General features: G+C 45.7%; 1 protein-coding gene across 3 annotated transcripts in view; it reads left to right on the plus strand.

The window, feature by feature from the left end:
• The window catches only part of KIF26A (kinesin family member 26A), a 245,750-nt gene that overhangs the window by 211,508 nt on the left and 10,467 nt on the right, over nt 1-23,775 (plus strand). For all 3 annotated transcript variants that reach the window (XM_086937892.1, XM_086937894.1, XM_086937893.1), the window contains exons 6-12: nt 1,480-1,689; nt 5,584-5,677; nt 7,423-7,685; nt 7,927-8,110; nt 8,375-8,534; nt 9,498-9,660; nt 11,662-15,019. In XM_086937892.1, coding sequence (XP_086794018.1) covers nt 1,480-1,689; nt 5,584-5,677; nt 7,423-7,685; nt 7,927-8,110; nt 8,375-8,534; nt 9,498-9,660; nt 11,662-15,019 — 4,432 coding nt within the window. The remainder of the gene's footprint in view (nt 1-1,479; nt 1,690-5,583; nt 5,678-7,422; nt 7,686-7,926; nt 8,111-8,374; nt 8,535-9,497; nt 9,661-11,661; nt 15,020-23,775) is intronic.

Genomic DNA, 23,775 nt, shown 5'->3' on the forward strand with positions numbered 1-23,775 from the left:
CTGTCTCCTCACCTATTTAACCTGTACATACTCCCCCTGATCCAGACCTTGAGATACAATCAGGTGAGAGTCTTCAACTATGCAGACGATTTACAGCTGCTGTTCACCATCGACAACACCGAAGACTCCATACGGCACTTCCAGTCCACAATGAGTTTCATCAAAACCTGGATGGACCAGAACCAGCTTAAATTAAATCCGGGTAAAACGGAACTAGTCCTGACCGGTGAAAGCAGCAAGTTCTGGGGCCCGCATTACTGGCCTCCCGAACTAGGCCAAGCCCCTACACCTTCCCTGTCAGCCAAAACACTAGGAGTCACTGTGGACCGTGACTTATCTCTCAAAACCCAAGTTGGTCAAGTGGTCTCCAAGTGTTTCTTCCAACTGAAGAAAATCCGGAAGGTACGCCGCCTGCTCACACCCGAGGCACTCACCCAGGTGGTGATCGCTATGGTATTGTCCCATCTGGACTACGCCAACGCCATCTACCTAGGTCTCCCCAACTACCTAGTGAAGCGACTCCAGATGGCACAGAATCATGCTGCAAGGTTAATTCTGAACCAACCGAGGCGCCAGGCAGCCACCCCCCTCCTTAGGAAACTACACTGGCTCCCTGTGGCCCAGCGATGTGCCTTCAAAACTGGCTGCATAATCTTCAAGTCCCTATACTACAAAAGCCCATTACTCATCAACAACCTGATTTCCAAATACACCCCGTCCCGCAACCTTCGCTCACTCCACCAGAACCTCCTGCAGTCGCCTTCTTTCAACTTAAAGCGCGCAGGAGGCCGCAGGTTTGCCACCCTTGCCCCCCGCTTGTGGAACTCTCTCCCGTCGGAGACCCGGAATTGTCAAGATCTCCTCTCCTTCCGGAAAGCCTTGAAGACCTGGCTATTCAGACAAGCATTCCCATAATCCTCTTCCCTCTATGTTTATGTTACTGCTGATCACAGCGCCAAGCAACCAATCGGTGATAGTGCGCTCTAGAAATATTTTATTAACATTAACATTAACATTACATCCAGTACCTGACGTACAGCCTTGATGCCACTTATGGGTGGGTGACCTAGCACAGACTGAACTGTGGCACAACTTGTGAACTTTCTTGTCAATTGCCTGGTGTGCCCTGTGGTGGAAGACCACGTGTCGAGAAGGTCAAAGGCAGCTCTCCTCTGATGATCTGTAGACAGATTAGATCCAGACCTGGAAATATAGAAGACAGATTTAAGATCATAACTGTGCAAGTGAAGAGGAGACAGATGGGAGGTTGTATAGAGACATTTGAAAAATACACTGAAACAATTGCCGTTGTACGTAATCATAATTCATAAAGTGTTGTGAGTGTTTTATTTATTGTATTGACCACATTTTTTAAAAACGTAATAACATATTCTGAAACAAAAAAACCTCTAAAACTGGTTACAAGACAACAGGTGCTGCTTTGTGATGTTCGTTTAATTTTGAATGTGTTTTCTGTAGGTCAAGGTGATGGTAAGAATATGTCCTACGCAAGGGACGCACGACACCTCCGAGTCAATGTCCTACTTGAAGGTGGATGCAAGGAAAAAACAGGTCACCCTGTATGATCCATCTACCAATGGAAGCTCAGGCGCAGGTCACCGGAGAGCTACTGTGGCTGTCCCAAAGATGTTTGCCTTTGATTCGGTGTTCCCACAAGATGCTTCACAGGTACTACTCTTAACAATTGTGTACATCAGGCAGTAGAGTATTATATTCAGCTTTACAAACAATTGTACTGGCTATTTTTGCAGGTAATTACTTTAAATGGTGCCTAATGCCTAGTTTCTTTTTTACAGTAAAAGTTTTAAACTTTTTCCAGGCTGCTCTGCGAGTTCATGGTGTCAGAGAACTGTAAGAAGCATGTGTATAAATAGATTTGGCACAACAGGCAAAATAACGTTTTGCCTCTAGAGTGCTCCCCATCTACTAAAAAAGGCAATTTGTCATTCCTTTAATATGTGTTTCCACTAGTTGGTGTCTTAAGGCTCCAAGATACTTTATCTTATCAAGGCCTTGGTCCTGATCAGAAGGCCATCTGTGGGTCTTAAACTTCTAAGTACAACTTGAGTAAAATTATGCCTTCTAGGGAGCCTTAACACTAATGCATTCACCTCTCTCCCGGCCTCTCCCCACGACTCATTATAAGATGCACCAGATGCCACCTTTGGATTTGAACACTATTTTAATTAAATATGACTTTAAAGAAAAGGTGCAAGCCTTGAGTTTTAACCATGCCATCTGTATTTAAAAATAATCTCTCATGATTTCACCAACCCCGTGTGTGCTGTGTCTATATTTTATGGCTGCACTCGGAATGAGCTAGATCCAATTTCAAGCAGAACCACCAGGTCGTAAAAATCTGAGCCGCTCAGTCAGAACTGCTTGTCAAAAACTAAATGCCCTTCTCTTTGCGCAGATGCATTAGATTCCTTTGGATGCTGGCCTGTTTTAAGAGCCCAGTTCGATTTTGATAAGGCAGAGAAAGAAAGAACCCTCCCTGCCCGAAGCAACCAATCGTATTCTTCAATATGGGTGCTAATTCTAGGCTAAATCAGTGAGAATTATGTTTTTTTGCTCTCCCTCTGCATGACAGAGCATTTCCACATGTTCTCTGTGCTTAAGGATTCAAAGGCATTCCTATCTGGGTTATGGGTGCTGCAAACCTGATGCAGCCATTCAGCTGTATGTTGGAGGTGAAACTGAAGCCCCTCAGATCCACCAGTCATCAGCTAAGATGCTGCATTTAACAGGGGCACCATCAGAGACAGGGTGCATAGTGAAGTGTGCGTGCTGGGTGCAGACCAGGACAGTGCGCCCTGACCCAGCAAATGTGCTGTTGAAAGTGCAGGCACGAACTCCCATCTGCATAGTGAAATAGTGAAAGACCGACCAGCTGTTTGAAGTTGCACATCCACCATTCACTGCAGATGGTAGCTGGCCACTCTTTCAACTGGGAGAATGGATCCCTTGCATATAGGAATAGTGAGTGACGGTGCCAGCCTGCACAGAGATGCAAGGGGGTTCCTGGGATACACAAATTTCCCCTCCCTACAAGGGATGCCCTGGAGCACCAACTGCGCCTACACTTTTTGTGTGCCTGCTTATATGCCCTGTTTGCCTTTTCTCCTGTGTCTGTGATATGGCACGGGTGTAGAAGTAAAGTATCCCCTCCTTTGCTGGGACCATGCCACCATGCTAATGCGTTAATACCCCCATGACATTGCATCGGTACACATTTATCACCTTTGTGATCCATATTGGTCAAGGGACTGTGCAATTGTCTGCGGCCCCTTCTGTAATACCAAAGTGCCTGAGTGGCACAAAAACCAGATGCGCATGCCCGTTGGGCCACGGTGATCTGTGTATAATATGATCCAACTTATTTGCTGTTGCAGCGAGATAGATCCACTTTCCCTTGAGCAGTGCTGGGATCTAAAATTTACTATAGCAATGTCTTAGTGCTGGGGATCTCTAAATCTAATATTGATAAGCTGCAGGTGCTGCTAAATACTATGATAATAGCAATCTTTGATTTACCGTAAATTCCGTCTGTGTCTCCAACTTTAACACACAGTGCGTCAGAGTGTGTGAAATGTTTTACTACATACTGTCCTCATAGCTTACTGAGTAAAGTGGGCAAAATGGCCAATCTCCCCATATAGAGCAGGAGGTTGATCATTCCCATTGCATGAATGTTACCAATGGAGTGCACTGCAGGAGGAATGGAGGCGGGTCAAACAGATAGGACCATTTCAGAAAGGATTGGAAGCCTGTCTTATTAGATGGGTATATTTCTCTCTTTTATTTCCCCGATTCAATGCTTATGGGAATTTGTTGCAATATACAAATATATATGGTGCCCGCTTGTGTTGATTAATGCGCTATATCAGTGTCCTTATTTCACTACTGTCCCACTCTCTGGCCCTCTGTCATTAATTTCGACTCCTATATGCTGGTTTGTAAGGTGCTTTTACTGTCCAAAATTACCTTTCCCTATAAAAAGTTAGGAGTTTAATCCCCACGGAAAAGGGATTCATTTAGGAACTTTCCTTCCTATAGTGTGAGGAAACAGTTTCTTATTAGCTTTGCAGTCAGAATAGAAGTGTTGCAAGCTTACATCGCATCTCTTGGCCATGGCCAGATGTACAGCCTAGCCTTAGAAACATTATAGCTCAAAGGTATCCACAAGCACCCTTAATGGCTTGACTTGCTCGGGATGTGCTTAGGGTGTGGGGGCTGTGCTTTCCAATTCAATCCGTGTTCCATGCTGATGGCATTTCTCTTTTGATAAATTCAGGGCCTTATTTATGAGGCCCTTATGCCGACGTTGCGTCACTTTTTGTGACACAGAGGAATCGTAAAAAATTCACCACACTGCACCATATTTACAAAGTGACGAATCTAGGCTAATGCGTCCCCGCCGCTACATTATACCCGCAACAGGTATAATGTATGCAGGGTGGGCATTGCCGGCAAAGAAAATGCTTGTAGAAGTGTCGCAGTTAAATCTATGAGATTTCACTGCCACAATTCTACAGCCCCGCTGCATCAAATCCTAACGCCTGCTAGAAGCCTGCTTGATAACAGACACAACATTGCCGGAGTTGCGTCTGTTTCCAGACACACTCCAGCAATGCGTCATTTTTGCTCCTACAGATACGTCAGGATTCCTGATGTATCTGTCACTCCTTGCGACATTGAGCGCTGTACAGTAAATACAGCGCATCCATAGTGTCGCACGAAGGGCGCACTGACAAGTTTAGCATTGTTTTTTGGCTGCAGCAATGCAACACTTTTCATAAATGAGGCCCCCAGTATCTATCATCTGAAGTAGGGCAAGACCCATGAGCTGTAGATTGCGTACAACTGCTTACAACTGCTCAGGTGGGCTTCAAATATACCCACCCCCTCCAGAGACTAATTGCAAAATCCTAATTTTTCCGCAGGAAATGTATAAAAGTCATAGATTTCTTGTAGAACTCTAATGTGTAAAATGTACAGCTGTAGGATTTCTGCCAAGTACAAAACGTTCCCCTGTAATCTATGGATGTGTTAAATTTTCGTAATTTCACCCGGGCCAAATATAATCCCCCCTCAAACAGGGTAAAATGTATTGTCCCATGGAAATAAATCACCTGCACTGCACCACCATTAAATGTGAGGTCATTCCCTATCCATTCTCACAGGGAAAAATACTTGCTACTGTCTTCACCCAGAGCAAATCTGAATGTGTTCACTGGAAAACCACCTCCAAGTGACGCATAAACCCCAATTAACCTCGCCCCAAAAGGAAACCTGTGAATTTGTTAATTTCCCTGCATTTTCCACCTTCATACATTCACCTTGTGGGTGTAAAATCAAAGGCCAGTCCTGAATGTATCATCCCGAAGTGCTTATTTTGCATACATTTATGTGCACAAATTGCTGTGTGAATTTGGTGCAGACACATGGAATCAATGCTACTTTCTAGTTTGAAAAAGTCCTCCTTTGTGCATTTCTTGTGTGGCAATGAAGGCGGGAACTGCTCGATTGTGTGGTAATGGATGCTTCCTTTTCCTGCAGGCCGAGGTTTGCTCCGGGACAGTGGCAGAAGTCATCCAGTCTGTCGTGAACGGTGCAGATGGCTGCATATTTTGCTTTGGTCACGTCAAGCTCGGTGAGCACTCAAATGCGTTACAGTTAATTGCTATGTCAGCCCTCGTAATTACATGCTATCAGATTCTGTACAACAAACCTAGCGAATGGGAAAAGATTTTACATTTTGCTCTCAGCTTTGCACGCTTAGCACGTTCCTGTTCGCTTGGCGAGGTTGTGTTGGTTCAGTTAAAATATATAGAGAGGTTGCAGCTTTTGAGTTGATCAATCTGTTCTAGTTTTGACGAAAAGGGTTATTATCCCTAAAATTCAAGGAAAGAAGCACCCTGTCATCAAAGCTATTCACTTGGGAAACATAAAATGTGTCTTTTAATAAAAAATATGACACATTTTGTGTCGTACGTATTAAAGGATTTTGCAATCGCAAACCATGGGATTCACACAATCACTGGATTTATGACCACAAAATGCCTTACCGTAATGTATAAAACCTTTTTACGAGTTGGAAATGTTTGTCCAACTTGTAAAATGCGTTTTGCAACCCATACCTAATTGCAATTCGAAAGGGGCGTTAAATGGGTGTTATATCCACATTACAATTCGGTATGCATTGTTTCACTGGTTTGCAATCGCAGTTCTGGTGACAACCCATTGAACAGCTATTGAACACTCAAAGGCGGTGGTCACAGATTCACAACGGGGAACATTCCGATTTGGGAACTTTTTTACCAGCAGTGAACCAGTTGACCATTTTCTGCGCCTCCTGATGATTTCCCAAAGGGAAACTGTTGCTTTTTAAAAGCAGCATCAGTTCTTTTTTAAAGAACATGGGTTAATTTATAAAAAAAAGTTTTCTTTTGGAAATGCAAAAATAAGGATGGTGGTCTGCTGTCCCTCGCAGGCCACCGTCCCTGTGTTTGTAGCCCATTACAAGGAGTCACAAATTTCGACCTGCCTGTTTAATATTCATTGGGCAGATCGTTCTATGACCCCTGTGAATTGTGATTTGCTGATCCAATCTTTTAGTAGATAGGATGCTGCACCAAATCAGAGACCATTTACAAGAAAGCTGTGTGCATTTTTCAATCACTTTTTGCAAACGGAGTCAGTACATCTGGCCCTTTGATCTTTATGGCTGCACACACTAGTTCTGCAGTTAAAGCCTATAATAATATTTGCATACTGCTATCGGGATCAGCTGTATTGCTTCTGATTTACACTTTCCTCCCACAAGAATGGTGAATAACTTGTAACAATCAAGTTTACCATCTGTTTTTGCATTTATGTAGTTACCACTAGCTTTTAAGCTGGCCATAACAGTAACAGAGTTTCCAATATGTAGTGCAAATGTTCAACATTTCAGCTACAATGTGATTAATAGGTTGTATTGTGGTTTAATACTGCCCTGCCTAAATAATATCGTATCCACAATATGGACTGCAGCATATTGTCAAAGTAAGTCTATATAGGGAAGTATAAATTTACTATTCTCAACTCCATTTCTATATTACCCTGATGATATATGTTGGTAGTCAATATCATGGATACGATAATTTGGCAGGTCAATATTAGCCCGGTGTGAAAAGAGCGGTTTAGAAAATTGAGGAGTGGGTGCACAATTGCATAAGGCTGTGTCTTATGCAATGTTTTTCTTGGAGGATTAAGTGATAAAAACTAAATAATAATGAGAAGAGTTTAAGAAAGAAACATATTCGCTCTTTAGAAAAATGGGGCAGGATCCAATGGAATGTGCCAAGGGTCTGATTAGTGTGTGAATTGAACCTTCCACGTGTGCTCCCGCGGCAGGTAAAACCTACACCATGATGGGGAAGGACAGCTCCACTCAAGGCCTCGGCATTGTCCCCTGTGCAATCTCCTGGCTCTTCAGGCTGATCAACGAGCGCAAAGAAAAGGCCGGGACGCGCTTCTCCATCCGAGTGTCTGCAGTGGAGATCTGCGGCAAAGAGGAAAATCTCAAGGATTTGCTTTCTGAAGTGGCCACTGGCAGCCTGCAGGACGGCCAGTCCCCCGGGGTGTATCTGCGGGAGGATCCAATCTGCGGAACGCAGGTATAGCGCATATTAGAGCCAGCGCTCTGTTCATCCTTGGCCGCCAATCCATTTTACCTTTTATCTGACAGCCCATTACGACTACCTTTAAGATGGTAAATTGTTGGATTGCTTTTAATTTATAATCCATGCTCCCAGGGTGTACATATTTGCTTTCCTTAGCACCCAGGAGACCTAATCTGTTCAGTGGAAGTGCTCACCTCCAGCCTAATTAGTTGCCTTTCTCTCATTCCTCCCCAAGCTTCAAAACCAAAGCGAGCTAAGAGCTCCCACCGCTGAGAAAGCGGCCTTCTTCCTTGATGCTGCGATTGCCGCCAGAAGCACCAGCCGGGCCGACTGCGACGAGGAGGCGAGGCGGAACTCGCACATGCTCTTCACCCTCCACGTCTACCAGTACCGAATGGAAAAGAACGGCAAGGGGGGAAGTAGGTTCACCACACCCTATTTTTGTTCAATTCTCTGTTTTGTTGCAAATGAAAAGATCACAGCTGGACCACAGAGAAGCTTTGTGCTGTAATAGCTACTTTTTAGAGCCCCCCCCCCTCCAAGATGGTTATTAATATTTAATTCAGGGCTCCACCGCCCCTCCTCTTTCCTAATTCAGTATTCTTTGACGTTTGAATAAGTTCTGAATGGGTAATCGCATCCGTGGCCTGCTCTGAATGCATGTGTAATTTTGGTAATTTCAGTGTCGGGAGGGCGCAGCCGCCTGCATCTCATTGATCTGGGGAGCTGTGAGAAAGTGCTGAGCAAGAACAGGGACGGAGGAGGGACGCTGTGCTTGTCTCTCTCGGCGCTTGGGAACGTCATTTTGGCCTTAGTTAATGGTGCAAAACATGTACCATACAGGTAAGTGAACACAGTGCGCGCCATCTTAATTATAAACATTTCAGGGAGACATGGCCTTATGTGGTGGAGCTGTTGGGTCATGAATGAATTTATTACTTTTACTAGGTCATCTGTGGGTAAATCCACTCAAGACAGATTGCTATGTTTGTTGTACTTCGGTTAATGTGGACTTTTATAGCAGATCTTCGGCATTCTGTCTACGTGTTTCATGTTCTAACAGTCATACACACTATCTTTAAATAGCTAATTGCATGCCATGTGGTAAAAGGTAGACCTGCATTATTTCGATAAATATTTAACTAAGGACCTAACTTTTTATAGTAATAATAATAATAATCCATATTTGTAAAGGCGAACATATCATCCCTTAAGGTTTCCAGGCGATGAGGGCCATCTGGGAGATTAAGTGAGCTATCGCCCAGAGTCACATAATGCTAAGTTGCGGTTGGCAATCGAACTATTTCCCTGCCTCTGGAGTCAGCTGCTCTGGCCGCTGCACCACACCTTTCCATTTAGAGTTTGGCGGATGGGTTACTCCATCACAAACATGACGGAATTCCCATCCGCCAAAAATTACAAGTGCATTATATCCAATGGCACTTGTAGTATGACGGACGGGATATACACCACGTTAGTGACAACATTTCTCAATGCTCCCTAAAGCAGCTTACTTACCTCAACTTGTGATAGCGGAGGACATGTTTTTATACCTCCCTTTCACACTCTACCTGTTTCCTTGTGCTGGGATCCTCCGTTTTTAAGCACTCTCTCAGAGGTAATAAAGTGCACCGATAATTATATTTTTAATTGAAGTGTTGGGATAAGTATTACCTGGAACTTTTTTTCTTCCTTTTATAAGACAATTTGAAACTCTGATGCATTATCTCTATTTGGCCAAGCTGGCAAGCATGTTAATAGTTTTTATCTTCTGTCTTGTAATTAAGTTTGTGTGTCTTTTTTTAGAGATAGCAAGTTAACTATGCTGTTGAGAGAATCCCTCGGCAACATAAACTGCAGAACAACCATGATTGCTCACATATCAGACTCTCCAGCAAATTATGCAGAAACACTCACCACCGTCCAGCTTGCATCACGAATTCACAGAATGAGGAAGAAGAAATCCAAGGTTTGTATATGCATAAAAACCTACATTCTGATAACCATCTAACGCCCAGTTTTTATTTTATCATCTGAAGACCAGAGGCTCCTGCTCTCATGTACACCTTCCAGGATCATTTTATGTTCTGCAGACATTCTTCAACTGGTGACTTCCTCCTATCCTTTCAAATAGCTTTATTTCGATAACAAGTATCATAAAAGCATCATCATTCTTAATTGTAGCTCATAATGTTGCAGTCAAAATATCAACCCTTAGATATATCATAACCATAATAATGACTCCTGAAATAGGATCAAAGTACATTTACTATGTTTAACTCTACGTGAGCATATTATGCAAGTTGATACTATTATCACCATATAGCTGTAGGTCAATATTTCAACTGCATGCAACAACCTGATTTCTTGCTCCTGCACATTGGGTTTGTATCTGATCAACAGCCCTATACAAGCCCCCACTCCTGCCTCTGCTCCTCATATATTCTTTAACATATCAGGCCGAGCCCCAGTGTTTCTCTTCCTGTATCCAATAGACAACAAAGTGAACCCCAAGATCCTCTGCTGGGAAGTGTGTTGCTGTAGAGCAGGAGTTATGGACACAAAGGAATGCCAGATAGAGTGCCCATTACCCCATTGTTTGCAGGATAGTTAGATTGGTTGGGCAACTGAGTGCAGGCGGGATTGCGAAAGATCAAAGCTGCGTGGGAAAGTTCAGAAGGCTTGTGTGGACACCTAGGATTTTTGTTGAGGGGTTATTTTGTTTGTCAGTCAGAGGGCTTTTCAGATGGTTCATTTGAGTCAGCAGTAGTCGTTTTGTGAATGGTAAGGTTTGGTTGAAACCAGTTGAGCTCAGAGGGTTAGACTGGAGTGATGCTCTGGGATGTTCGACCATCTTGGTGATTTCTAGTTGAGGATAGTGTCAGCAGGGATCCACTGAGTGCAGGAGAAATATAGAAGATGGATTGTTAAAAATGGGCATTAAACTGCTCAGATAGCTCACTTTCATGTCTGAAATTAATTTTGTTTTGTTAAGGCCCATGCATAGTAGTGCTGTGTGGTCAGGGTTTGGAAGAGAAAATTATTTATCCATGTAAGATAATGTGGATTTGGGTATCTGAACACCATATGCCACATGCACCCTTAGACTCCACGATAAACGATATAGTCTAATCAATAAATCAACTGGGACGATCACAATTCACTTACTGACTGATCATCAGTAAGGCAGCAGGCTGCGCACACCCACCCCAACACACTCTACAGAAGATTCTCTGTTGGGATTTCCCACCCACTGCCAAATCACTCTTGCATGGGATCAAGAGAAGATTGTAAGACTCAATCACACTTTGAGTAACCCTTTGCTGAGATCCCCCTCTACCAACACGTGACTCACCATATTCACCAGACTTGACAAAATCCACAACATTTGGAAAAAGAGTGCTCTCATCACGCCCAACGGAGCAGATGACTGAGGAAAAAAAAGTGCACAAAACTTCAGAACCAGAGCATGGAATTCTCCGGGGTGATGGATACATCTTTGGTTACATGTCCTGATAACAGTTACATTCAATTTAGTTGCATTAACCTTGTAAAGGAAGTATGAATGGATGCCTGACTTCTGTTCTTAGAAGCCTCAGGTTTGTTGGGATTGTAGAATATTCAGCAAATACACAAATAATTATTAGTAGTGCGACAAAAGCATACATTGGACACCCTTGAGAACAAGCTTTCCTTTTTTATTCTGGAAAGCTTTCAAACATCTATAAACATATGGCCTGGAGAATTGAACCCTGGGTGTTCAACATACTAAGCACTGATACTACCTGCTGGCAGATGGGGTTATCCCAAACATACATTACATTTCTAAATAGTTAGACCTAGAACCCATTGATAACACATCGAAATAGCGGCCTAGAGTGTGCTACCTCAATGCAATCTTTAGAATAAAATAATCCTTAAAAATAGTTACATTTGTTTTGTCTCACACGTGCTCTTTTATCTTTAACAGTATGCATCCAGCTCCTCTGGAGGGGAAAGTTCCTGTGAAGAAGGCCGCGCCAGAAGACCTCCTCACTTGAGACCATTCCACCCGAGAACCATAGCACTTGATCCTGATTTCCCTGCGCTGAGCCTGTCCAGTGACCCCGATTATTCCTCCAGCAGTGAGCAGTCATGTGACACTGTTATCTATGTTGGTCCCAATGGGGCTGTCTTGTCTGACCAAGAACTGACGGACAACGAAGGCCCTCCAGAGTTTGTTCCTATAATTCCTTCCCTTAACAGAAAAAGAAGCAAAGATAACTTTGCTGGGATTAGAAACTTTGACCAAGACCATTTTAAGTGCAACACCTTTGCTGAACTGCAGGAGAGGCTGGAGTGCATAGATGGGAGCGAGGAACCGGCCAAATTCTCTTGTGAAGATTCAACTGCCCGATCAAATTGCAGTAAATTTCCAGAAAGCACAGAACTTGCACAATCACAACTGGCGGAGAAGCCATTGCTGGAAGTGCATTCACGAACTACTTTGCAGGACACAGTTCCCGCAAGCAAAAGTCACAATATCCATGCTAGTGAGAACTCTCCACATAATGGCATCTGTTATGTAACAAGCACATCTCCATCAAAAATGGAGCAAACCAAATCCGAAAGGACTGCATTGGCTTTAATAGCTGACATAGATAGAGAATTCATCTTAGATGCATCTACAGCAAACACCTGTTCACCCAGGACTCAAGAAATAACCAAATCATCCCCTGAGCCTGTAGTGAAAGAAAAAAACACATACTTAAGGAAGCCTTTACCAAGCCCTGCTCCCCCACCGCCACAAATGAAAGACTATGCAGTAAACCCCAAAGGTTATTCAGACCTATGCAGCAGCAGCGGAACACGCACTCCTCCTGTTGGAATGAGCAAACAAATGGCAAATCATTCTGTGCACAATCAACTTGGTAGCTGCAAACCGTATCAGCCTGGGGCTATAGAGGTACACAGTTACCACTCCGCACTGAGAGGTAAATGTTTTGACAGTGATATTTTAACAACCACAGTGACTTTGCAGCAACCTGTGGAACTTAATGGAGAAGATGAACTTGTGTTTACAGTTGTTGAGGAGCTTTCAATTGGTGGGATGTTGGACAACGGAAGGCCTACCAGTATCATTAGTTTCAACAGCGATTGCTCTCTCCAAGCCCTTGCCTCTGGATCTAGGCCAGTTAGTATTATTAGCAGTATTAACGATGAGTTTGACGCATATACCTCACAGATGGCTTCGACGAATGGCGTAAACATAGGTATTGTATGTCCTTTTGCAGAGGATCCATATGCCACTAGCAGCAGACGTTCCTCTATAAGCTCGTGGCTCAGTGAAGTAAGCATTTGCACAATTGAAAGTGATGAAACTCAGTTGTGCGAAAATTTTACTCTACATGATTCTCATAAACATTTAACCACGGTAGACGAATCTCTTACCTTGGATTCTACGATTGTAACTGTATCTCAGGCTCGTGGCCTGAAAAGTTCCCTGAACGATAGTGGATTTTGCTTTTCAGAAGTAGACAATGATAGTATTGGTTCTGGTCAAGTATCCCCCAACACTAATAGCAACCCGCGAAACTCAGAACTAACCAAAGGCACTCCTTCTAAACAAGCTTCATCTGTAAGTAATCCACAAAACAATGTTAAATCTACAAACTATCGCAATGCCCCCTACAGAGAATCCATCCATTCAAGTCTTCCTCGCAAAACAAAAGCTACCTCATCTGCAAACCACAATAATCCCATGCTTCATTGTACAGAGTTGCATATGCAGGAACATACATTTGATGATCCCTGGCTCATGCGCACTGACGTTCATTTGGATGCAAAATCTGAAGAGCAGCTGCTTTTACTACATTCTTCCGCTTCTGGGAAATGCAATGAGCAGAAGCAGCCAGCGAAAGTAGCCCAACATTTCAATGGGCCACCCAAAGCAGCAAAATCACAGACAATGCTTGCATGCTCTCAGCGAGTTGTAGATGGCTGTGAAGTGGCCAGCAAATCTTCACTAAAAAAATCTGATCCTCCAACGAAAATGCCGCAGCTCAGAAGAGGAGCCACTACGCTTGGTGTAATGCCAGTAACTCACAGTCGGTCGCAGGCAGAAGCGTCGAATAAGGAGAGCCAAGAAGCAACTTTCTCCACTGGTAGCCTGAAACAGTGCACAGGAAAAAAGGTTCTGCCACAGAAGGCAAGTATGTTACCCCGACCAAGTGGAATAACGCCTCCGGCACCCCCTGTTCGAAAATCAAGCTTGGAACAAAAACAGATGGCTTTGCTAGGACAGAGTGAAGTCAAAGTTGATGGGTTGGAGGCTGCTAGACCAGGTATGTCAAAATCCGAGGAAGAGGCACATCTACATGCTAGAACAGGAGCTTGTTTGAATGAAGGAGCAGCTTGCAAGACATACCCCAAGAGTGAGCATTCCTTTCCAAAAGCAACCTCAAGTTTAAAGACTAAGATGTCCAAATCAGAGGCTGCACATCACTCTAGTCACGTGTCCCTCGAAAGATGTGATAGTCTGACATCAGTTGGATCCAAAGCAAGTGTAAATAGGGAAAATGGTACTTCAAGTGTGAACAATGGTAGGCAAGGACGATCTGTGCCCCGATTAGGTGTACCACCAATAGCCCACAGTGGGACGTCTCCTCCAACACATATTCCACCTTGCCCTAATAAAGCCAGTCAATCAAAAAGTATAAACAATCAGAAGGCTGTAGTAAATGCCAACAAAAACCGGGGACTGTCCACAAATGGTTCAAAGAATCTCAGCTCCTCTGTAAAATCATTAAACCAGGCTGTATCGAAAAATGCAGGGATTCCTCCGAGTGGGAAAACTGCTGCGAGGTCTGTACAGTGTGTCAGTGGCAAGCCTGGCAGAGGAACGATTATGGGGACAAAACAGGCTATCAGAGCGGCCAATAGTCGCGTGAATGAACTTGTAGCAGGAAGTTCGGGTAAGAAGGTACATTTTAGAGGATCAACGGATTCTGACAGTGGCAATGACAGCGGCATTAACCTGTGTGATGAAAAGTCACCAACTCCAGTACTGCCTTCTCCATACAGCAAAATAACAGCACCAAGACGGCCTCAGAGATATAGCAGCGGCCATGGAAGTGATAATAGCAGTGTTTTAAGCGGTGAGCTGCCCCCAGCAATGGGAAGAACTGCACTTTTTTACCACAGTGGCGGCAGCAGTGGCTATGAGAGTATGATTCGTGACAGTGAAGCTACTGGCAGTGCCTCCTCTGCACACGATTCAATGAGTGAAAGTGGAATGTCGTCATCTGGTCGTATGCGGACACTGAAATCCCCCAAGAAAAGAGCCACAGGTAACAACTATTATAAGCCTCCTAATCTGCCAGTGCGCCATATTTCTTAAGATGTTCTTCTTGATGAGGTGTGTGGAGTGGTATCCCTTTTTAAAGGGGGTACCGCTCGCCTGATCATGAGTTGCACCATGTACTAATCAGCATCATTTGTCTCCATGGGCGCTTCCAAGCACATATCCCCCCCCCCCCCCCCCCCCCTGCTAAATGCAAGACATATCTGTGCAGTGAAACATGGCCAGATTTGGGAAGAAATACATTTAAAAGCAAGTAAATATGGGTCCCACATGTTATTTTCCCCTTCCTCCTAGTAACATTTGCAATAGTTGGGTGCTTTGTTGGAATCACCCTCAGGTAATTTAAGTCCCATCCAAGAGCAACTCATAATCGGGCATGTAGCCTTTCTCTTAACTGTGCATGTAATTTCTTTGTTCATTGTCTCTTGATAACTTTGTGAAATTAGTTGGCATCCGATTTTCATTCAGCATTGAACTGACTTTAATGTTTTGTCATATTCAATGTATTCAGTGACACATCTGTTAGCCTCTTGTGAAGGTTCTGTTTAAAAGATTGCCCATAACAGTCCTATGCCTTTGTTAGCAGCTCAGAAGGCTCTTTAAAAGCGCTCACTAGCATTGCCAATGAAACCTTTTAAATTGCTTTATTCTAGCAAGGTTACAGTGAGACTGCAGCTCAAAACCTCTGCTGACAGCACACTTCTTAGAGACACAGAGTACGTGAAGTGATTGAAAATTAGTTTACAGTTTGGAGGCCAAGAAGAGCGTGACGCCGTAAACTGTACATTAAACTCTTAGTACAGCAATTGGCAATACATTACATATGCAAGGCTGTAGTCCATAACTTTTCTTATTAAATTATGCCAGATTATGCTACAGCCCAAGTTAAATAACTGTGCACAAGAACCAAAGATAATTTACGGAATTCAGACCTGGTAGCTTCCACATTTGTAAAGGTTTTACAAAATGAAACCTTTAGTTGGCAGACCAGAAGCTAATGACCTTTCACCCTTGCACTTCGCCCGACCTCATTTGCCTCCTCACAGTCTAGTCCAGGATTCTCCAACGAGTAGCTCGTGAGCTACCGGTAGATTTCTATCTACATGGAAGTAGCTCTCCTGTGTGCAGCCACCACACTAAATTAGAAACTTTTGCTGGGTTGAATTAATATATGTATCCCAAAACTGAAAGGTGTGGCTATGCAATGAAAATGTGTGCGTTTCCAGAGCTCATAAGCTGCTATTTAGAGACAAATGGATTTCCAAAATGTATGTAAAGTGTATATTTGAGTAATGAATCATGCAATAGTACTAATATTACCCTGGTGACTCGGGCATTGCAACTATTACTGCCTAGTATTACACATTTAGAGGAATTCCAAATTGAAAAACATTTTTAATTAGTGCATGGTGCACTGAGGTGATCCCTGCTGGTAATCTTGCATGGGGTGGCCACTAAATTAGTCTTATCGTACATGGTCACTATTACAAAACTAATAATATTAGTTGCTCGGGATCGTTTTCATTGAACATAAGTAGCTCTAGTTATAGTTTGGAGTCTAGTCTGTGATTGCGCTGATACTGGGCAACTTAATCAGACTATCTGTGATGGAAGGAAACATGCCTCAGTTATTATCTTTTAGCTATGCAATTTCACTGAAGACCCTCTAGAGTTTGTTTCCATAATCCCTTCTCGTAACACACACACAAGCAAATATAACTTTGCTGGGAATAGAAACTGGGACCAAGACCCTTTTAAATGCAACACCTTTGCTTTACTGTTTTACATAGTCAGGTGGAAGATGTTCTGAGGGAGCAGACCTACCTAACCCCCTGAAAGCCTACAATTGTTCGCTCCTCTTTCAGTTCTTCACTTCTCAATTGGTGCCCTGGCATCTTTAAATCAACTTTTGAAGTGCTTCTCTTATAAGACCCTCTGTGTCCCACCCAACTCAATTATTGCACCTACTGTTCGACCCTGTACACATGGTACAGGCCTGAAACTGCCCACCTGCCGAGTTAGATTGAAGAGGGATCTACTCAGTAAACGGAGACGAAACATAGAGGTTATTTTGCAATGTTTAGAACACATAACCAAATTTAAATTCAAAGATGTGGGTTGGTAGATGGTTTCAGATTGGGAGCGCAAAAAAAAACGATGCACCAAAAACGAATGGGCTACGATCACTTGACTTGCCCCTGATCAGTGTCCCAGTTCCCTAATAAGTTCAGATTGATGTGTTCTTGTTTAAACAACTAGGATTTCATACATGGTTACTGTCCAAGATGCATGTCACCGACTCTCCCTGCTCTATTGATACCTTAGCCATGTGGCACATAGACCAATTAAATTCATGCACTAGGATTTTCTTTAGGATGTAGCATGAATATCTTTCCAATCCACACTACACAGAACTCAGCATTTATTTGTGGGTATGCTAACTTTGATAAAGTGGCAGTGTGGTGTACAACAGGTGTCTCAGGTTTTCTTGTTCTATAGAAGATGTTTGTCAGAGTTTTTTCAGGTAGGACCTACCAGACAGTGCAAGATCTCTGGTAGTGAAAGAATTATTGTGGAATTATGAAGAATTTACAGGGGCTTGTCACTTATCATTGGTTTGCTTTATTGTCACTCACATTTGCTTGCCACTTTTACAATTGGTTTCCTTGTCCCAGCTTGTCTACCTTGTGTTTGCCTCTTCCCTCTAGCATAGCCTCTTTACCATATCTCTGATCAGCTGGCGTCTATCCTCCACTGCTCACTTTAGGGATTTTTTTTTCTTTAGTGTTAGTCACTTCATGAGAGGGCATTTGTTTTCCATCCCTCTCCTTATTTCCCTGTGCGCTTCCCCAAATACCCATCCCTATGCTCCATGTTTCCCTCTCATGTACCCCTTCCCTCTCGTGCTCCATGTTGTTCTTTTGCAGTAGGAATCTTTTCAGGATTCACATGCAGAGCATTATTCTGCCAAATAGTGGTTGGGTCCAAAACTCTCCTCTTGTATATTGGTCTATCTTCTCTTTCCTCTTTTTTGTTGTTGTTGTTTTTGGGCGTCGACTGTCCCCACCATTTTGTGTCTAGTAAAGCCTCTCCTGATGTCTGACTCCTCTCCCCAGAAGCCCGCACATGTGGTTGCTATGTTCAGATTCTTTTTTCCACCATTGGGTCTGGAAGCATTGCTGAAGGCTCTCCATTTTCTGAAAGAAGAGTGTTATACGAAGGTTCGTTGAAAACAAGGAAGAAGTTCCATAGAGAACTTGGTGATACAGTGATCCGATTTGTGCAAAATCCAGTCATGTTTTTCCACCCCACAGAGAAGTAAGAGAGGTACAAAGCTATACTTCGACAGAAGAACGGAGACTGCCCAGACAGTGGGTGTCCTGCTCTGATTGATATGGAGAACACACCTTTTTGTTTCTGCCCAAAGTATCACCACAAGTTTGCCCAGAAAAACAATCAGGTGTACAACTTGAGCCGGCCAAGAGACAACAGCACTGACAACTGAGAGGCCTTCTTGGAATTCAAGCCAAAGATCTTAAGAGCAAGGGAGAAACACAGGCAAGCACACTATGCCATGCCGCTGAGAGACCTTGACTTGTCGAGCGAAGAGGACAACATCGAGGAGCTGAGGGAGACGTCAAAAAAGAGGTCATCGATGTCGAGTGAGAACACCGAAAACACAAATATAAGCAGCCACATGTATAGTTTTGCAGCGTGAATCTTTCTGGATTCACTATGCTGTGCATATTCCGCGGTCTTGTGGTTGGGTCCTAATTCGTAGTATTTTCTTTCTTTTTTTTTTTTTTTTTGTAGCCCTTGTGGGCGTCGGCGTCACACCTCCTCGGGCGCATTTCCGGTGACGTCGGCATGCTTCCTGCGGAAGCTCCCACTCTTGGGCGCCATCTTCAGATTTTTTTTTTTCAGCGGTCGGGTCTGGATCGTTCCCGTTGGGCTCCAGACATTTTTGGAGAAAGTACTGAAAAGAGTGGAAGTTGGAGGCGATATTGGAAGAAGAAGACTAGAGAAGACTTCGCAGAACACTGACGAAGAGGAGAGAAGGTGAAAACCTCGAGAACTTCGACGATAGTCAACGTCCACGCGCTCAGTGAGGCCTGAACGCACGAGGATGGACAACACGCCGTTCAAGTTCTGCCCGAACTGCAGACACAAGTATGCACAAAAAGACCAGCACCCGGTTTGCAACCTCTGCCTACTGGTAGAACACAGAAGCGAGGACTGCAACGCCTGCGCCGTCTTCGCCCAGAAGACCCTCCGGGTGAGGAAGAGACAGAGGGTAGCACACGCCGCCCTCGGAGGGAAATCCCCGACGCCATCGCTGTACGAGCTGGGGATGTCCTCAGAGGAGGAGGACAACGCTGCCGCCGAAGACGACGGCTACACGGTCGTAGAGACCGATTACAAGAAGACACCTGATAAGGTAGGAGACTCGACGTCCCATAAGAACACGAGAGACCCTGAGTCTCGAAAGCACAAGGCCAAGAGCCCGAAGGCGCCGACGCAGCGACATCTGCCGTCCGCGACCACAAGCAGGCCCAGCGGATCCTCGGAGAAGGAGTCCCTGGCGCCGAAGGCTGTTGACCAGCAGAAAGCGTCGAAGATCGTCGCCGAAAAGGACCGATCGACGTCGAGGGAGAAAGACCCTAAAGCCTCGGCAACGTCCAAGGACCCGAAAGCCAGTTCGACGTCCTAGCCGTCGACGCCGAAGATCTCGACGCCGAGCCAGGCGCCGAAGAGAGGAGCCGAACGTTCCGAAGCCGAAAACGCGGCCGAGGTGGAAAGGAAAAGATGTCGGCTGGAAGCCGAGATGGCGAGCCTCTTGCAGCGGAGAAAGGAGGTCGCCGCCGAGATGAGTGTGTTCACGATTCCACACAAGACCAAGCACGCCGTGCTAGATCTGGTCGAGGAGGAAGAGGAACATGTCGACGACCATGTGCCTAGCGACGAGATGGTCGACGACCGGGAAGCTGAAGAGAATCCCTACGAGGATTACAGCTACGAGGACGAAGAGGGCAGTAGAGTGGACGACAAGTCGGTCACCTCTGACCCACGCGAGGAGGACTACCTGGACGTCGACACCGAGAGCCCGGAGGAGGCGGTCGACTCGTACCCCTCGAGACCCTCGCCGCCGGACGACATCGGGGCATACAACTCGGCGATACAATCTGCCGCGACTGCATTCAAGTTAAAGCTCGACGAAGAAAAGCAGAAAGCAGACTTCCTGCTAGAGACATTGCTCCCAACACAAACAAGAAGTCAGTTCCTCCCAATGCTCGAGACACAGGGCACAGGGAAAGGAAGCGTTCAAGGAGCCCGCAACATGCAAGGCAGTAACTCCCAGAACAGAGAAAAAATACAAGCACTCCTCGAAGGACCTGGCCTACATTCGAGGCGAGGTCTCCGCTGACTCCATTATCATGGCCACAGCTAGGAAGAGGGCGAGCGTATCTACTACCTCGGGCCCACCGCCGGATAAGGAGAGCAAGAGGATGGATCTGGTGGGGAGAAGGATCGAGCGAAATGCCGCGACCCACTGGCGCATGGCTAATTCCAACGCCCTGTTAAACAGGCACATGTACCAGATCATGGAGGGACTGGGGCACTTGGTGAAGGACCTACCCCAAGAGGCCAGGCAGAAGGCCGAAAAATTGATCGAAGAAGGGAAGAACGCGGCAAATTCTTGCCTTAAGACGGCCCTGGACGGAGCAGACACCGCCAGCAGGCTAATGATGATGGGTTTCACGGAGAGGAGACACGCCTGGCTCAGGATCTCAGGGTTCAAACCCGAGGTGCAACACAGTATCCTGAACACACCGTTCAACGGCGAAACACTTTTCGGAGCAACGGTTGACGACAAACTATGCCAACTCAAAAAAGATAACGAGACTGCAAGATCCATGGGGGCATTGCAGTTCAGAGTCAACAGAAGAGGCACCGGCGGGAGAGGTGGAAACCAACCAGGTACATCGCACCAGGCCTTCCAGCAGACGCACCAGGCAGACTCGCAGGCTCAGCAAGGTCACCAGAAGCAGTCGTGGCAATACCAACCAAGGGGTCAGTCCTTTCGAGGGAGAAATGGACGTGGCCAGAATAGAAGAGGGGGGCAGCAGCCCACCTCGAAGTGACTTCACACTCCCCCGGGTGCCCGACCACAGAAAAGATCCCAGGGGGCACCGCGTACAAAGGGGTCAGGACAATCTAATGACCTACGACCACATGACACCAGTGGGAGGAAGATTAAAGTTCTATCTCCAGGAATGGAGAGAAATAACATCAGACAAATGGATCCTAAACATCATTCAATTCGGATACTGCTTGGAGTTGGAGAAAAAACCAACAAACAGAAAACCAAGGGGGAAGCCACCAGCAAAAGAACAGCTGGCGAGACTTCAGGAAGAAGTGCAAGAACTTCTACAAAAAAAGGCCATAGAAAGAGTTCCCTTCCGGGAGAGGAACAAGGGAATATATTCAACGTACTTCCTAGTACTAAAGGTCGACGACAAAATGAGACCCATCCTAGACCTGAGGTTCCTCAACAAATTCATAAGAACACAAAAGTTCAAAATGACCTCCTTACAGGAGGTGCTGCTGCAGTTGCAGGTCGGAGACTTCATGGTCACGATAGACCTCAAGGACGCCTACTTACACATACCGATGAACGACAAGCACAAGCATATGCTCAGGTTCGCTATCGGAGGAGGCCACTACCAGTTCACAACGCTGGCCTTCGGACTGAAATCAGCACCGAGGGTATTCACGAAGTGCCTCGCGGCAGTCGCAGCGCACCTACGAAGACAGGGGATACACGTATACCCTTACCTTGACGACTGGCTGGTAAAAGCAAGCTCGTACCAGAAGTGCAAGCAGCATGCACATACAGTGACGAGCACACTCATAAACTTGGGGTTCTCCGTCCATTGGAAGAAATCATCAATGGAACCGGAGCAAGTGAAGATCTTCCTGGGGGCAGAGATCAACACCATACAGGGCAAAGTGTTCCCCAGCGAGAAGAGAGCAAGGGCACTGGTCAAGGAAACTCGTCTATACCGGAAGGGGCAAGCTCGGACAGTGAGGACTGCGAGCAAGATCATGGGAATGATGGCATCATGCATCCACCTAGTGCCGAATGTGCGGCTCCACATGAGACCCATCAAAGAATGGCTGCAGGAAAAATGGTCACAGGCTTCGGGCAGTTGGGAGGATCTTGTGGTGGTGACGCACGCAGTGCAGAAGGAGATGGCATGGTGGACCCTGGAGAACCTAACAAGGGGGCAGCCTCTTACACTCCCAACTCCGACAGTGACCATCACCACGGACGCATCCCTGAAGGGATGGGGCGCTCACATGGAGGAACTCAAAGTGAGGGGTCTTTGGACGCCAGGAGATGCAACAAAGCACATCAATTACCTAGAACTGAAGACAATCTTCCTTGCACTGAAAGCCTTCCAGACAAGACTGTACAGGCAGAGGGTGTTGCTACAGACAGACAACACCACGGCGATGTTCTACATAAACAAACAGGGTGGAACACAGTTGACAACGCTTTCGACGCTGGCGCAGGAGATATGGAGGTGGGCCATCCCTCTCCAGATAGACTTGCTAGCCATACACCTACCAGGTAAGGAGAACATTCAAGCAGACTGGCTGAGCAGACAGACCTCGGCATCCCACGAGTGGTAGCTCAATGCTCAGGAGACGAGGAGGCTGTTCAACAGGTGGGGGACACCATCAGTGGACCTGTTTGCAACACGCCAGAATGCGAAATGCCGAAACTTCGCATCCAGACAACACGAAGAAGGGTCCCTTGGGAATGCCCTATGGATAGATTGGTCCGGGAAATTTACATACGCTTTTCCCCCGATACCGCTGATACACAGAGTGCTGAGCAAGTGCAGGGCGAGCACCATGACCCTGATACTGGTCGCGCCGCAGTGGGCGAGGCAGACTTGGTACTCGCAGATCATGGAGATGGCGCAGTGTGCGCCCCACAGATTCAGCAGGAGAAAGGACCTGCTCTCCATGCAGAACGGAGAGGTGCTGCACCCAGAACCAGAGAGCATGAGCCTAGTAGCATGGCTCCTGAGGACATCGAATTTGCACATTTAAAACTGCCAGAGAGCACCCTCAGGGTCCTTCGGGAGGCACGGAGGCCCAGCACAAGGAAGTGCTATGTCGCAAAGTGGAAAAGGTTCACGATGTGGTGCAGGAGGGAGAGACTTCACAATAAAATGAAGAAGGACTCCACGGTACTGAAGTACCTGACACACTTACTGGACAAAAAGCTCAGCTCGTCCTCCTTGAGAGTTCACCTGGCGGCTATAGTGGCATACACAAGGGGTGAGATGGGCAGAAGCTTCTTCACATCACAAGTTGTAAAGAGGTTCCTCGAAGGAGCAAAAAGGATTGCACCACCCAAGCGGGTGCCACCACCGGCATGGAACTTAAACGTGGTCCTGACGGAACTCATGAAGGAGCCCTTCGAGCCACTTCACAAGGCCTCTTTGAAGATGCTAACTATGAAAACTGCTTTCCTGGTTGCAATTACGTCCTTACGCAGAGTGAGCGAACTGCAAGCTTTAACGCTACAGGAGCCCTACTTACAAATACACAATGACAGGGTGGTGATGAGGACCGACCCACACTTCATGCCGAAGGTGGTGTCCAGGTTCCACATGAACCAGTCCATACAGATACCGAGTTTTTTCCAAAAACCAACCACTAGCG

The sequence above is a fragment of the Lissotriton vulgaris genome, chromosome 9 (assembly GCF_964263255.1).
Source record: "Lissotriton vulgaris chromosome 9, aLisVul1.2, whole genome shotgun sequence".
In the NCBI taxonomy this organism is placed as follows: Eukaryota; Metazoa; Chordata; class Amphibia; order Caudata; family Salamandridae; genus Lissotriton; species Lissotriton vulgaris.